Here is a 17,333-nt window from a genome sequence, read left to right on the forward strand (position 1 = left end):
GTCTTAGAGAAATAAGAGGCACTTACACTGTCAAACGGTGACACTTGATTGTCATCTTCACCAGGTCCCAGCAGTATGATCTCTTGAGTCCCCCATTCTAGTGACACACTGAAGCTACTGATGGATGAGCTGTTTGTTGAAAGTGTCTTTGCATGCACTGGTAAGTTAATAAGGGTAGCAATGATGTTTTAAATCCTACACTGTAGGGAAATTCAACCCAATGTAAATTCCTGTCATAAGTAGTTTAGTTTTAAGACATCAGAATTGAATTTGCATTTGTTCATCTTCTGAGCAGGTGTAAACAACAGAATACTGACTAGAATACAAGTACATTAGGTAAAATAGATTAAGGACCTAAGTTATTATATTAATATATTATTTTAAAAAGCAGTGTTTTTTGCAAAGTACCTGTGCAACATTATCATTTGGTCTTTGCTTATACCTATGCATCTTAGGAAAGTGGAACTGAAGTGGAATTTTGCAACTTCTATCAATGTTGAATTCTCTACTAAGAAGACTAGTTAAAAACTCATTACAGAATGCAGTGGTAGTGTTTACTGGGCAGTGTTTTTATTACTGTTCTAAACAGCCAGTTTTGAGACCTTGGAGTAATCCTGATTAAGCAAAGAAGCTTCAAATCAGATTATGCATCTGGTGGCAATTAGATGGAACAGTTACCACCTGGGAACATAGTATTTCCACTGGGAAAGGAAAAAAAGTCCATATTTCATGGCATAACTAAAATACAGTTAAGCATAATCCTCCTATCTCTTCCTGAGCTATATTCACACACATTAGTCGTTATGGCCTTTTTCCAACATGTAGAAATAAAGAATGCCTAAGGGATGACAAAACTCCTTCAGACTGTCACGTTTTACTAACTGTTATTGGAGAAACTGGAACTATTTTTATTGTGTTATCTGAATAGTGAAAAATATGGGCGAGTCTTTAGCACAAAGGGAATCAACTTGAGGAAGTGAATGAATGAAAGCAAGAATTAGGGGTAGCTAATAATTAGAGATAGTTAATATACAGTCTCAGAAGGCGAGTGGTAGAAGCTCCATTTTTAAAATATTAAAAAAATTTGTCACTAAAGAATTTAGTTTGGATGATAAACCTCCCCTGACAAGAAGGTAGATTAGATAACTCACATTCCCCACCCCCATTTTTTATTTTATGTGGTTATGCGACTCTGAGCAATCTGAGTAAATAGAAAAAATATACAAACAAAATATTTAATAGGTACATAGTATTTAACATCCTATAAGAGGACTTGCTGGATGAGATGTTAGACATTCTGCTCTGAACAATGGCTGCCTGTGGTGAGCCTGGTCCGGTGATTCACATTAGCTGTGATTAAGCAAGTGGATTATGATGTTTTTCCTGGCTGAGCATACTTGGAATAAGACTAAGGATGTTGTTTCATGCGGCATAGACAGCCACAAGTACAATTTATAAATCTCTGAAAACAAGCTATATTCTCTTTTATTTACATAGAACTGTGGGTGAGTATGATAAAATTATATGCAGTGCTTTCCAACTCTATGGCATTGAAGATATTCTTATGCGTTTAGAACAAAGTGTACCATGTAGTGCCTTTATAGAATTTAGCTTTGTGAATAAACATTTCATGAGTGGTTTTGTTTATGGAATGCAGGGAAAAGATTAAATTCTGATTTTTGTTTGATTTGCTTGGAGAACAAATTTCTCATTGTTTTAGTTGCCAAGGTATTTAATAGACATCCTATTTAATGTAATATCAGCTATTTAAAAATTTTAGAATAATATCATTTAAGTATGAAAATTGATAGCATGTTTTTGATGAAATTAAGGTATTATGTGGTGGCCTGTGGTATGAAAAAGTAACTTCCACAATAAATTGATTGCTCATTGTTGAAAGGTTTTCTATTTGTAAAAGGAAATTATAAAGTATCTAAAAGATGCAGAAGCAATTTTTCAATTAAAATTAATGTTAGAAACATGATACGCCAAATAAAGGTCTATCATCCGTTTTGCTCAGGAAGACTTATTTTTCTTAGCTAGTTTTGTGCATTCGAATTATTTCATGTTTATAATGAAAGTTGTCTTTTTTTTCTTTATTGATATGCATATTCCCTCTTTGTCTTGGATTTCTGTACTTCCACAGTGTCAAGACAAAATATGATAATTAGCTTTATGTGAAATATGTTGCATTTCTCTTTCAAATGCTGGTGCTTATGTAACTGAATGTTTTGCACAAGCACAAATATCTAGAACAGCTTCTGAGATGCTAATTCTGAAGTGATTAATGTCACTGGTCTCATGACAAAATCTACCTATTTTATCTCCTGTAAGAGTGAATAATCAGATCACACAGTTAGATGAAATTCCATTCCATTTTCACAAAGTGTTAGAAGTGCAGTACAGAGTAGCTGAGGAGCTGTGTCTGTTTATTTCTGTCTCTGGCCATTGTTGACAATGACACTTTTTCCCCAGAGATCCTGGGCTGGACTGGACTCTCAAAGTCCAGTCTTGGCCAGCTGAAATGGAGTAATGTGACACTCAGTTCACTCAAAAAACTTCTGTCATTGATGCTTTCTCTCAAGTAGAACATTTGCTCTGCAAAGAGAGTAGGAAAGTTGGTGTTGCAGCTAGCAACAAAATTGCCCTTATAGATTTCATCTAGGCATCTAAGCAGAATATCATATGCAGCATAAAATGTCTCATTCAAATTGTGTCCCTAGTCTTAACTCACCTGCCAAACTCAGTATAGAAGTATAGTGAAAATTTACTCAGCTAATCAGTAGATTATGTAAAAAAGGATGAACAGCTGTAGCTCTCAGTGGTTTCAGTTGAAGTGGAGCTGCTCCCTCCAACAAAAAGTAAGCCATTTCAGTAGCTAGGTTGTACAGACTGCTGCAGCCAACTTTAAAAATTTATTAATTAATTGCTTAATTAAATGCTTTTCGCTCTCTCTTTTTTTTTCTTTTGAAATTCATTTATTTATTTTGAATTGAATTGTGATTATGCAAATCAATCTTAGAGTACATCATACTAGTGCAGTCCTGTTTGGCTATTTTTTTAGAGGAGTATATTTTACAGCATAAATTAAGGTGGATTAAAGACATTTCTTCCTGTGTTCTGATTATTGTTCAAAATAATTAACTCCTAGTGAAGGCAAAGCACCTGAGCTGAAGTTGAAGCATTATAGGAAATGCTGTAAGAACACAGTAAGATAAAATCTTATCAAATCTGACTGAATCTGAACATTCACTGCCTTAAAATGTAACATTTTCTTATTAGTTTCACAACTGATATTAGCAGTATTAAAATAATCACAATACTGTTTTCCATAGCTTCATTAATAAAAATATATGGTAGCCAGAGATTGTTCCATTACTCAATATGGCAGCTATATTAAAATTACATAATACAAGAATTTAATTTCTTTTGTTTTGATGACAAGTGTTCCCTGAGGTGGCTATGTAGCTTTTCAGTAAGAGTACTAAAACTGAGGCTAATTAGTTGAATGTTTTTACCCTCTGTTCCAGTGAAAGCAAGCCAATCAATAAGATAAAGTTATTTTAGTCATTAAAGGGTTGTCATTACAGTATTTATGTTTAGATTGGATTAAAACAGGAAGATTGGTGCTCTATTTGCAAGCATGAAGACTATCAATATGGGTGTCAGAAATAATTTCTTGTTTATAAGACCAGTTTTGAAATGTTTTCATTTCAATGTTACTTCTGCTGAAGAATAAATACCTGATTGTTTTGGAGTCTTTTTGAGGGACTTAAAGTGTTCCCTTTTACTAAAATTCCTTATTTTGTCAGTCGTTTTTTCTCTCAGTATAAATGCAACTTGTTGTAGTAGGTATGTATTGTGAAATATAAAACTTGTAATAAAAAAACAAATAATATGTCAATTTATGATAAAACTTCACTCTAACACGTGTTTTTGGGCCTTATTACGGTATTGATTACAGTGGTGTAAGTCAGGAGACTCTGACTTCCATGATTTTGCCTTGGTATGAAACTAGTACATAAGATCAGACTGAATTGCACTGCCTTTCAGTTTAGCTATTTTGGACTGAAAAAGGCTTGTACCAAAGTACAAATTGCTCCCTCCTAGTAAAGGACTTTTCTTAAATATCTTAAATGTGAGATGTCATTAGCTTTGTGCTCAAGAAAGGATGGACTGGCAAACCACTTCCTTCTAAGAAAAGGTCTCTTGTGCCAGAATGATAACAGATTTGAAATTACATTGGAGAGTTTTGTGAATACTTGCAAGCAGAGCTATGCTAACTTAATCTGACAGTGTTGGAGTCTTTGTGGAATTTAGTGATAACAGCTTGAATCCATTTTAATCCAATGATTTTTGGCACAACATGCTACTGTTGGTTTCTTATAAATCCTCTTTCTGCACTTTTCAAAATGTAGATCGTATTTTTGCTAGTCACAGGAAAAGTTTTACGTCCATCTCTTTCTTCCAGATTGCTGTCAAAATGAGTGAAACACCTTCAAGCAGTTACTCGGTGAATCATCCAAACTCCTCTGAGAGTGAGCAGAGTTTATCCACGCGCCATTTCAATGTTACTGAGCCTGTCGTGGCAAAACGGATTTGTTTCTATAAAAGTGGAGATCCCCAGTTTAATGGAATCAAAATGGTAGTTAATAGCAGGTCTTACAAGACATTTGATGCATTGCTGGATAGTTTATCCAAACGGGTCCCTCTACCTTTTGGAGTAAGGAATATTAGTACACCAAGAGGGAGACACAACATCACCAATTTGGAGGATCTGGAAGATGGAAAATCCTATATTTGCTCCCATCAGAGGAAAATGAAGCCCATCAACCTGGAGCAGGCGAGCAAAAAGCCACTGCCCTGGCAGATCAGCAGGCCCGTCAGCGCTCGCCGTCGAGCTGTGCAATTAGCAAGGCAGAATGAAGATGGGTTTGGCCACCGAGAAAGCAGAATTACAACTCCCAAAAAGATGCTTGTTTTCAAAAATGGGGATGTAAAACTTAGACGCACCATAGTTTTGGGAAAGAAAAATACACAAACATTTGAGGCCTTTCTGGATTATATGAGTGAGTTAATGCAATATCCAGTTGCAAAACTCTATACCACTGATGGCAGAAAGGTGAGAAAAAGGATGAGTACTGAGCTTTTTTTTTTGTGATTTCTTCTAAATTATTTTAAATTAAAAAGAAGTTGTTTTCAATCCATGATTGAAACATGGTCCTGATGTATGATCTGATGTACTGAATTTCAACTGTTTACTTTCTAAGCTTTATTCCCCCATCAGAAGGGCTACTGGCTTAGAGGAAATATGCTAGAATCTTGGCAACAGAGAGAAGCTAGTGAGAACACATCTCATTTTAAGCAAAAAAGAAAACCCACATTTTTTCCATCCTACTCAGGCGTCTTTAAGGCATGCTCCCAATTCTCTACTTTTATCCATTTACACAAAACCTTCCTTTAGTCTTAATGCTGTTTATCTGTGATTTTTAATGTTTTAGAACGTGATAAGTAGCATCTAATGCCCACATGCACTTTTTATCATTGCACAAATGCAGAGTGGTTTGCCATTAATGACTTGGAACTCTGGCACCTGATTGTCTATTATAGTTTCAAACCACGGACCAGGTTCTGCACCTCTAAACTCACGTGGTGCAGCACTAATAATTCAGATTTTAGTCTCACATCCTGTTTGTACAATTTTATCTCAGTGTTTTTTCTGTCTGTTGTTTAACTACAGAAAAACACTTATGGTTACACTCAGCAGATATCTAGAAAGAGAATTCTGTGCAAAACTCAAAGAGTTAAAAAAAAAATCTCATGTTTACCCTTCAGTGGTTGAAATTGTGTATTAGGTTGAGAAACTGTCTATATTACCTACAAGTTAGTGGACTACAGTTTGTAAGCATTAATTGGCAATATATTCGGGAACATACATGAAAAACTGTCCGATGAGGCACCTTGTCTAAGCACCTTGATCCAGTCAGACCTGATAAAATACTCAAGTAGAAGGTTAGACTACATGACCTTCAGAGGTATTTTCTAAAGTATAATGCTCTGTGATGATGTCCTATTCCTTTGTGGAAGTATGACTCAGCTGCTTGTGGTGTATTCTGAATTTTTCCTCCAAGTATCTCTTCATATGTATACCTAACTCCAAATGCATATTAATACTTCATGACTATGAACAGTCACTGTGCAACGATGAAACAAGCACTTAATTTTTAAGAAAATTTTGATCTGGATCCAAGTTGCTTCTTGAAGTAATTATCCAATATATTTATATAACAAGATATATCCTCACAGAAATAGGAATTGCCTTATAGGAATTGAAAAATTAATTCTCTGCTGTGATACATATTTAATAGTCTGCTGGAAATTAATGTAGAGACTAAAAAGTGACGATATTAAAGCTTGAAAGGGATAAATCTCTTACATTATTTTTGGCGGTTACTGAGGCAGAGAATTTAATGTTACTTTTTTTTCCAGGTTCCTAATCTTCAGGCCCTGATATTGTGCTCTGGAGCTGTAGTCGCAGCAGGGAGAGAGCCTTTTAAACCAAGCAATTACGAATCTCTTGGGTATTTGAGGCCTGCTAAACTGCTTGGAATTGGAAATCGTGTGTACCCAAAAGCAAATGCCAAGTCAGAAAGTGAAAAGAGTAAGTTCTTTGAATTAATTTGTATTATATTACTTTGTTTATCTCTCTCAGCATAAGACATAAATAGTGACAATCTTACTAGGATCAAGGATATTCAGAAAGGCCAGTTGAAATTGTTTATATCTGCTGTGACTCCTCTATAAGATTATGAAAGATCAAAGTGTTAATTTTCTTTTGAACATGCAAGTTTCTGCTGAGTACTCAGCTAGTATGCATATTTTGTTTCTGAAAGACTTGCTTAGAACATGGATGAAAATCTATATTTAATTTAATTCACTTGATTGCCATTGTTATTAATTTTTCAGTGTCAGAATTAATAACAATACTGGTAAAAGTAAAACCTCAAGCTACTTCAGGCTCTCATTGAATTGCTTGGGCAAAACTTTTGTTCAGTTTTTAGAACTTCACAAATGAAGTTTTGGGTTGTCATGACTTATCCTTCTCTTGTTGCCTGCTCCACATAAATAGGAAAACAAGTATAGCATCCATCCATGCACAAATTCATCATGTTTTTGAAGCTACTTTTGCCTAAACAGAGTGATTTCCAATCCTCATGGCTGCTATGTACATTTTTTTAATAAGTTTGGGAAAAGATGCACAAATATGTACTTTCTCTTTGATTACTTGTGGAGTTGCTCCACTGGTAAGGTCAGGAAGAGTGTGAAGTGGCCAGTGGCCAGTGATCATTTCCATGATCAAGGAAATGAGGGGCTCTTGGAGAGAAGCCAGGCTAGATGAATAGCCTGAGGTTGTGGGAAATGAAATGCTGAAGTACCAGAGCTTTAGGTCCTGTGGGAACTCCTGACATTAGAGCATCATGTAGGGTTCAGTTACTGTCTGCAGGAACTTCCTTAATCCAGAGTTACTCTCTTCTCTTGCTACAGCTTCATGCTGCACTGGAGAATCCAGGGAACACAGCAGTTGTTACTGTACTGGGACTTTCCACAGTAACCCTGGCAGTGTTGTGGAGCATGTTAATATACAAGACATTTGATTTCCATTTGCTTGAGGGAGTTCCATTCACATTCCTTGCACTTTATTATCTCCCCACCAAGCTATTAATTTTAGGGTTTTTTCAGCCTTCATGTACTTTGATTTGCACAGCTTGAGACCTGTTTGCAGAGCATAACTAATGAGCCAAAAGACAATGAATAAGAACATTTTGAGAATGAAAGTTCTGCAGAAACAAAAAAATCCTACCCAGGTTTTGCTCTGACACAGAGACTGAGTCTTGCAATTGTAGAAAACCTGACTTGCTGAATCTGATTATCTCCTGCTTCTAATTCTAGTTAACGGCAATCACAGAAGGAGGGAGGAAAAAACAACCCTCTTTTTGTCTTTAACCTGAGAATTTTAAAAATATCAGGTGTAGGAGATATCACTGATGATATGAAAGCATGGAAAATGAAATTTCAGCATCTTTGTTCCAATTCCATATTCTGAGACAGAGAAGGTGAGATTTTGACTTTGTGAAACAGAAGTTCTGGTCTGTGTTAGAAGAATTACTACAGACTTTTGTTTCTTATTCAGTTCGTGGTAAAGCATATGTTTGAGAAACTTGCAAGACCATTTGCCTGAAGTTATAAACATTTTTCTATAATGGTAATATATTACTGTAAAAGTCTTGACATGAGACCACTTAAAAACCAAACAAACTTAAATTCAAGAAATGTAGATAAGTTAATATTGCGTGTGTTGAAATGCTTTTTGCAAGTGAAACCTATTTATTAAATGGTGGATCATATATGTGTAGATATCAGTGGCAGTTCATACCTTGGTGTGGGCGTACATGCACTGTTTCCTTTGCACATACAGAAGACCTTGGAAGACAGCAAAACCTTATTCTTATCACATGTGGTTTTAGCTCTCAATTCGTCAGTGACAACTATGAGAGAGAGATGAGATAAAATTTTTTAAAAGACCCAAGTTATTGCAGAGTAATCAGTACATATTTAGAAATATATATAGTGTATGCTAACATATTTTGGGCCACATTCAAAAATCACTGAAGTCTGGAAGTATTCATTGGCTTTGCCGAGTTTTGCACCATTGTCTACATGAATGTGTTTCAGAATTTCATAATTTAAGTTCAAACTTTTATAAGCTCAAGGACTTCAATGTATACTTCTTTATAGAAGGCCAGTCCTGACAACTGGATATGAACCCTTTCCTCATGTGTCAGTGACATTACAGAGTAGTTACTCATGTACTGTATGTAGATTGTTAGATTAAGCCAAGGGATATATATATTCACCTTTACTGACATGTTTTAGTACTAACTGTAAGAACTAATAGGAAATGATACATTAATGATCACTAAAGAATGAAGAGGAAGTAAAGCTGGTAGCTTGCAGCCTAAACAAGTGAGCGCCTATAAATCCCTTCAAAAGATCTAAGCAAACTCAGCTCTCAACTAAGTATAAAATTAGATCATCTAGTACTATTTTAGGTTTTGGAACTTCAAATAAGGCTATAGTTCTGGTATTAGAAAGAATTTACTGTAAAATAAAATTGTGGACAAGTATTTAAAAGTTTAATTCTTTTTTAAGACTTTCTTATATTTCTTTCTCTGAAAACTTCCCAGTAGAATAGCAAGATTACCCATGGGTTTTTTCTGTACTTTCTAACACAAAATAAATAAAAAATCCCCAAATTATGCAAAATAACACATTCCATCAGCATCTTTGATACTAATTTTTCTCCTTTCTTCTTTTCTCTTCCTTTTTGCCTGTCTGCTCTCTCACCATCTGGATCCTTATCCATGGTATTTGCCTGCTCTACTTTCAATCTACTGAATGAATCTGTGTTCTTTCAATGTAATTATTGGTAGTGAGAGCTGAAGTGGACTCTAGTTCAAGATCTCACATATTCTCAGTTTCTTCTGATAAAGAATCCAGCAATGATAACAACTCAAATGATAACAACTCAGATTCTTCCTATGTTCTTGACAGCCAAAATGGGATAGAAGGAAATCAGTCAGTTATTAGTGAAGACTTATCTGTGGCACAGTATCAAGATGACATTGAGAAATCTGTTCATGTTAATCAAGATGGCAGTATCACAGTGGAAATGAAAGTTCGATTCAAAATTAAAGAGGAAGAAACCATTAAGTGGACAACCACTGTAAGTCGTTCTGGCCTTTCCCATGACAAAAAAATCTCCATTTGCAATTCTTCTGCAATGAATGTGGAAGACTGCTCATCTGATGTAAATACATCAGACTGTGTAAATCCAAAAGATGCTCCACTTTTGAAGAGCTGCAATAAAGAAGAGGAAGACTCATTAGAGCAATCCAATGAGGGAATGTCTGACAAAGAAACAGAATCTGATTTGAAAACTGCTGACTTTAGTGTCTCTGAGAAGAACAATTCTGCAGATTTAGATGTAGCCAATGTACCTGAGGAAAATATGAAGGCTCGCTTTTATACGCCTCCCACCCCTGGGCCAAGGCATGTTAGACAAAAGAAAGCAGTAGTTGAAAGTGTCACCTTGGTATCTGAGAAAGAGGTTCAAGAGAAGACAATAGGACAGTTTTCCTACAGTGAGGAAATAGAGAATGGGGAAAAAACATCTGAGTATTGCATGCTAGCTCATTCAAGCAGAAAAAAGTCAAGTGTCAGTAATCCAAAGTTTAATGAGATGAGTGACAATGCTTTATTAAAGCTTTCATCAGAAAATATAAAAGAAGAAATGCTTGTGAAAGTAAGCCACAAAAGTAGTGAGTTAATAGAAACCACAAATAGGAAGACATTAGAAGTGCCTGGTGGGGATGAATTGGTACAGGATATATTGGAAAAATCAGTGGGACAAGGTGCATATAGTAGTTTAGTATCGACCTCCGAAGCTAACATCATTGGTTTCATGCCATCATCAAAAACTAACCAGGCAGCTAGGCCAGGTACAGCAGATCACATCCGTAAGTCATATGATATTAAACAAATAAAAAGATCAGTGAGTTCTTTCATTACATATTCAGAATTATGTCAATCAAAAGAAGAATTAATATGCCAAGCTGCTGATTTAATAGCTGATTCTCAAGATCCAGTGCATTCAGCCTGTGCTGGACATAGTCAGATCAAGATGGTGGCACCTCTATGTAGTAAGAGTCCTGCTGAGAACATAAATCCAACAACTGAATTCTTTCCTACTGTTACTGAAAGTGAGAATCAAATCTGTGCCAAGACTGAATCTGTGATGACAACACTCATTGAGGACAGCCAGTCTACATCATCCCTCACCAAAAAGAAGAAGAAGAAGAAAAGAAAATCACCCAGCTTGCTAGAGCAAGGTACATATGAAAATCAAATGCATCAAGAAATTTCAGAGGTAATTAAAAGTGAAGGATTGCACATCACCCAGGATTCCACAACAGAGGCTATGGATAAATATTCTGAAATGCCTCAGAACCAAGGATCTGAATATTTTGCAAAAAACAATGGTGGGTCTGCCAGTTCAGACAAAACCATATATCCTGAAGATGAGTTCTATCACCAGGATTCAGTGGAACAAAATGGATCATCATCATCTAATAAAAAAAAGAGAAGTAATAACAAGAAATTAGCCAAAATAAAATTGCAGTCAGGCAAAAAAAGTAGTATCATTTCATCTGCAAAGAGTGAAGCTGGTCTAATGGCAGCTGATTCAAACAATGAATCCGAACACAGTCAGGATACACTTAGTATTGAGAAAGAAGGTGCACATCTTATAACCAATTCTTTAGAACCAACGCCTAACTCATCAGTGACTTCAAAGCCATTGTCAGAAGTGCCAAAAAGTCTTAGCTTTGAAAAAGAAAAAGAAAATAATAATTCAGAACTTTTGCTGTCAAAGAAAGAGAAAAAGCAAAAGACAATGAAGAAAAATCCAGATAAAGGCGTGAATAAGATGAATATACCAGAGAGTGCCATTACACTAGAAGCTCTAAACCAGGAGGGCTTTCAAGAGGAGGTTGAACATTCACGTGAAAACTATATCCAAACTTGGCTGAAAAATTCATTATCAAATTCTGTCTTACCCCCTATAAAGAAAAAAGAAGGGACTGTAGAGAATAGCAATGGCTGTTCTTTTCCTAAAGAAAATAGTGATGCTTCTATAGAAAAAGAAGCTAGATTTATCACAAATAATGTGCATGTAACTGGAAAAAAACACCTACTTGAAGATGATCTAACAAAAAAGCCACTAAAGCCTATTGGTAAATTGAGAATTTCAGAAGACTCAGCCAAAGATTCAGATGAAAAACAAACTGACTCTCTGATTCATTCTAATACATCTATAGTAGAAGAAACCAAGTATTCACTAAAGTCAGAATTTCACCAGGACAGTAAGCTACATTTGCTTCATGAAGCACATGACAATGATAGGAAGATGGCAGAAGCTGACATTCAAGTTACCAACCTATGTCAAAGAAAAAGATCTGAAGTTGCTGTTCAAGCTGATTGCACAATTGTTAGTGAGAGAATAGGAATTGAAGTTCAGAATAATTGCATGTCTAGTATGTTGCTGCATGAACTGCAGTCAGCTTTGCTTGGTCTTCAGAAAGAACACAGTGGATGCATTGGAAGATCTTGCAGCTTTTCAGATCTTTCTCCTGCAGCTTTTGGTTCTTCCTCCAATGCCCTCCTAGCCTGGCTACTTTTACTGAATCTGAGAGAGAGTTTGATTGGGACAGTCACAGATGATATGCAAAAAAATGCCTGTAGCTGTTCTGAAATATTTACACAGTTAAAATGTCTGAAACAAACTGTGGCTATAGAACAATCTGATGAGCTGAAGGCTGTCTTCTCACATCTCCAACAATCAACAGAAAATAACTTATTACACTTAAGGAAGGAACTTGAAAAGCAGGACTTCACACGTGAGAATATGCCCATATCTGAAATTCCGAATGATATACATTTGCATGGACATGGAGTTGAGCCTTGCATTGCGATGGACAGTGTCCATTCTGAAGAGACTCTAAAATTAGCTGGGGAATCAGAAAGCTGTTTTGATATAGAGAGGGATCTTCACAAAGAAACAGAGACTTTAGACATGACTGCTCCCAAAACACAACTAGATGGTCAATATGCTAATACTAATTCAAATACCTGTAGCCTTCCATCAGCTGTAGAGACGCCAGAAGGAAATGAAGAAATGCCTGATAGCCTATATGAAAAAAATCAAGATACATCATTTATAAATGAAGAGTCAGAATCTTCAGTAGAACCTAATTCCACAGTTCATAGTGAAAGTTCTAATGATAACTGTAATGATAATTACACTTTAGATCAGGATACTTCTGAGTTAGAAGGTGAAAAAGGTATTGTATCTGTTACTACTGATAAAAGTGAAGATGAGGCTGCTGGTCCAAAGTCAGCAGATACAGACAAAGCCCCAGAAAACCAGCTTATGTTAGATGCTGAAACCTCTATAGAATATAATAATGAGGATTATTCTGTACAGGGCGACAAGGAAGATGCAGAAATATCTGAGGAAACCTCTGAGAGGTTATCTACAGTCTCTCCATTGTCATTTTGTTATGAATCGAAGCAGATTACAGAATGTGACATGACTGAAGGAGAACTGAAATTGCAAGTAGAAGAACTGGAGAATAAAATGTGTTCTGACACCTCTCAATTTAAAAAATGCTTAAAAAGTCCTGCTACTTCAGACTGGTCAGATTACAGACCAGATACTGAAGACAGTGATTATAACTTCAGAGCATCCAGTGACTTGACCAATGAAAGTGGGGAGGAAGCACTTGAAAAACATTATAATACTGGCTATGTGAAGAGAACTATTGAAAGACTCTATGGCAAGACAGAAGCTTCATTTAAGCCCGACTTTCACACAGGATTTCCTTACACATCTAGAGTATTTCAAGCAGATATTGGAGGATTCCACTCTGCAGTGGGGGAAAAAATAATTTATTTTTCTCAAGAATCTATGTCTTGTTGTGCAGAGAAATTGTCACATTCTTCATTACCATCCCAAGAACATCCAGTAAAAGTAAACAAAGATGACAGTATATCAAGAAGAGAAAATACTCCTTTCCCAACACCACAGTCTACTCTTAAAAGAGAAGATACAAGTTCTACTAATGACTGTTTAGGGGAATCTCCAAATCCACCTTGTCAACCTAACATTCAGGCAAGTGAAGATGAAGGAATATTAATAGATAAAGGCAAATGGCTTCTGAAAGAAAATCATTTGATAAGAAGATCACCACCTGAACGGACTGGAATGTATGGTAATTTGGATACAACATCAATTGAAAGTGATGAAGTTCCATACTCTCACTTTGGCAATCTGGATCAGTACCCCCCCCTTAATGAGATCCCTTCTTCAGAACTTGAAGACATGGTAAAACCTCCTGAAAATTTTTGCAGCTACTTCAATATGCCTCATAATAGTGATTCAGACCCCTTTCAGGATGAGTCAAATACAAAAAGCAAACCTAGTCGCAATGGTAAGGTCCTTCCTGCACCAAACAAAGACAAGTCCAATCCATCAACCATAGTAGGTTCTACTTCCATGCAGGCTGACACCAATTTTCCAGCCTTTTCATCTGTAGAATTTAGATTGCCTGATAACAAGGTGCATCCATTGGAAAAGCCTTCAAATGCTGTACCCATACAGTCTCAGCCAACTAATGTTAGTAATGTTGATAGAAGTGATCTTCATGAAGAAGATTCTCTGGATAGACTCCATGCAATATGTGGCCAACATTGTCCAATACTGATGATAACAGTAATACCAGTTAATGAGGAGCAGAGAGGATATGCCTACCAAAAGGAATCTGATATTGAGAACCAGCTGGGTCCATATTTGTTGGCCAAAAAGAGCAAACATTTAGAATGGTCAGGTCAAGACCTGACAGACAAAAATAATTATGTGACTTTGAAGAATAACTCTATCAATAAGATTGCCAATAATATCTTTAATAGGTTTTATGCTGAGAACACTTTAGATTTTATTAGTAATTTTGGAATACTTGCATCCTCAACTTTGAAGGACAAAAATATTTCAGGGGAGTTACATATTACAGAAGATATGAATGTAAACTCCACGGAAGCCAGAAATTGTCAAAATAGTGCATCCAAACACATACACAGTGATCTTGTCACAGGCACAAATACTGAGCTACCCAATGGAAAGACAAAAATATGTCAAACCTTAAGAATAAATGTAATTTATATTGTTGGAGAAAATAATTCTCCCATGTTGGCAGATCCAGCAGAAACCTGTCATTCTGAAACATTTCTGAAGTGTGACACTTCCTTAAATAGCATTGAACATAAAGCCTCTGAAAATCTGAAAAACAAAAATGCCTTTCCTACGGAAGAAGAAGACAAAGAAGAAGTAGTTTGCTCTTCTACAATGAGCAGTCAAAACAGTAAAAATGAGAAAGACTTGTAATAAAGATTTTGTAATTTCCATTACATTTGGTTAGTGAAAACATCTTCAGAAAAAAAAAAATCACATAATAGACTCCTGAATGGAGCAACCAATAAAACTCCCAGTGTGAATAACTAGAAAAAAATAAGTCACAATTGTATATCAGTGCTGAAATAAAAATATTAATTAAATTTTTATGGGAACTGCCATATGAAGAAAAATTGTTCTTCTAAGGTAATGATTTCTTGGCTAGGAAACAGTTTTTCTCTGAAACATTATCTGTTGCATACCAATCATCTAATTTTAGAGAAGTGATGGCTACTTGTTTCAACAGAGAACTGAAGTTTGAAATACCTGCCTAAGTTTTAAAATAAGATTTTTATATTCTATGACATTTGAGAAGGAACTTGAAAATTGCCTTTAAGTAGAAATGCATTTCCCAGAAGAAAATCAACTGATATGTTTAATTTGAAATGAAAAGGAGAACATACTATTCAAATACTGTAATACAATAACAAGTAGGAAACAGAAGTCATGTCAATTTTATACAGACGGACGTTAAAAAATTGCTGTTTGAGATTTTAAAGGGTAGCTGTAGAACATGTATGTGAGTAAAGAGATTTTTCCATGTAGGATCATCCAGACAACAAATAAAGTTGGCCTCTTTAACTCAGGGGACACTAGAAAAGGGGAATATTTAGGAACTGAGAATGGAGACTGTCAATGGACTTCCTGACTGCTCTTGCCATATTTCCTTCTGAGGCAGCACCACTTTCTCTTAAAATTATTCTACATACACCGAAAGTTTTAGTTTTGTGTTCTAACTTAACCTCTATCTGTACTTTAGAGATTGTATTTGTGTTTTTCTATTGTTTTGGTTTGATTTCTTTTGTTTGGTTTTTTCTTTTGTTTGTGGTTTTGTTTGTTTGTTTGTTTGTTTGTTTGGGGTTGTTTTTGTTTTTGTTTTTTTTTTATATGTTGCATTTTGAGAATTCAAGTCACATGCAATATGTTCCAGGGTCTTTTAATCTGTTGTTAGAGTTTTTTTGGATACCTGTTTACAGCATCTTTTTTTAATTATGCATGTATGTAGTAAGCACCTGTATATGGTTTACAATTTTCGTAAATGATGTGATACATTAAATTGGAAAATAATTAATGTATATTGTGATTAGAGAAAGTGTTTCAGTTTTTTTGTTAGATTTTTATTTCTAATACTGCATAGTACCTCTCTTTAATGTCAATGAAGTCAGAGATATACCTGAAAAAAGAAGGTGTTACTTTTCAGGTAGAGAATGAGAATTTGACCATTCTGTACTCTTGAAGACTGTGTCTAGAATAACTAGAATGTACATGCTGTGATAAGCCCTGGGTCATGATCCTTTGATTATCCAGATTGAGGACCTAATAAAAGGCTGACACAAATTCCTCTTGGCCCAGAGGCTTTGACTGTGTCTGTGTGGGACAGAAGGCACGTGGAAGGGAAGTAGAAGTTGGATGTGAAGCAAAAAGGGTTTGTAGCACAGGTAGGAAACCAAGAAGCACTCCTCAGCTTTTTTAGAAGTCCAGTGGCTAATATATTTCCCCCTAAATCAATGTTGTATCTCTGTTGTTTGAAGCGGTATAATCTATGCAATAAACTAATGTTGTAACTCTAAAGCAAGATGTATTGTCTAATGTATTTCACACCAAATAGCTGTGTGTTATTTCCTATGCTGCCTTTGTTTCTGACGTTCTTCTGTCCATCTCTACTTCTTGTGGTGTCCTCCTTCACATGTTTTAGAACTTCTCCAAGTGAAGAGTCTCAGTGGTATTTTTTTCATCCCTTTACATGTCAATACAGAAATAAAACCTTTGAAAAATGCAACTCAAAAATACTGGAATCCATCTGAATATCATATAGCATTCTGTGCTGTAAATAATGTCTAAATTATAGGTAAATTAACAGCTATGTATGTCTCCATCACTCACAGTCTTTCTGCTGGATTCACAGAACTCTGTGCTGCATACACAACACCTCAATGTTTCCAGATCAAGGTTCAGGAACCTTTAATCAGATCTTTATTACTGAGTTACTGAGAGTTACTGAGCAAACTAAGCACACAAAACATGAGATGCGAGGTACTCCCTCAGGTTACAATTAGCAGAGACCACAGCAAGTGATGAAATGAATATTAACTGAAAGACTTGGTTTTGATTTCTGTATGTTAGCTGAAAGAGAAGGAATAAAATGGCCACCTCAGAGCAGGACAAAAGGCTGACAGTGAAATGTAAGATGCTGTCACAGGGGTTATGT

The 17,333-nt window shown here is 35.7% G+C and overlaps 1 protein-coding gene across 1 annotated transcript; it reads left to right on the plus strand.

Annotated features, from left to right (window-relative positions):
• The first annotated feature begins 4,483 nt into the window (after positions 1 to 4,483).
• On the plus strand, positions 4,484 to 15,058 carry LOC134049379 (oxygen-regulated protein 1-like). Its single transcript, XM_062501779.1, has 3 exons — positions 4,484 to 5,122; positions 6,490 to 6,661; positions 9,492 to 15,058. The coding sequence occupies exons 1-3, from the start codon at positions 4,484 to 4,486 to the stop codon at positions 15,056 to 15,058; spliced, it is 6,378 nt and encodes a 2,125-aa protein (XP_062357763.1).
• The last annotated feature ends 2,275 nt before the right edge of the window (positions 15,059 to 17,333 follow it).

This window comes from Cinclus cinclus, chromosome 1 (genome assembly GCF_963662255.1).
Source record: "Cinclus cinclus chromosome 1, bCinCin1.1, whole genome shotgun sequence".
NCBI lineage: Eukaryota > Metazoa > Chordata > Aves > Passeriformes > Cinclidae > Cinclus > Cinclus cinclus.

Bases quoted from the DNA above. Each gene is read 5' to 3' on its own strand.
- LOC134049379 (XM_062501779.1), top strand. From the start codon at position 4,484: ATGAGTGAAACACCTTCAAGCAGTTACTCGGTGAATCATCCAAACTCC. The intron at 5,123-6,489 runs GTGAGAAAAAGG...TTTTTTTTCCAG, and splicing joins ATACCACTGATGGCAGAAAG to GTTCCTAATCTTCAGGCCCT. The intron at 6,662-9,491 runs GTAAGTTCTTTG...AATTATTGGTAG, and splicing joins CAAGTCAGAAAGTGAAAAGA to TGAGAGCTGAAGTGGACTCT.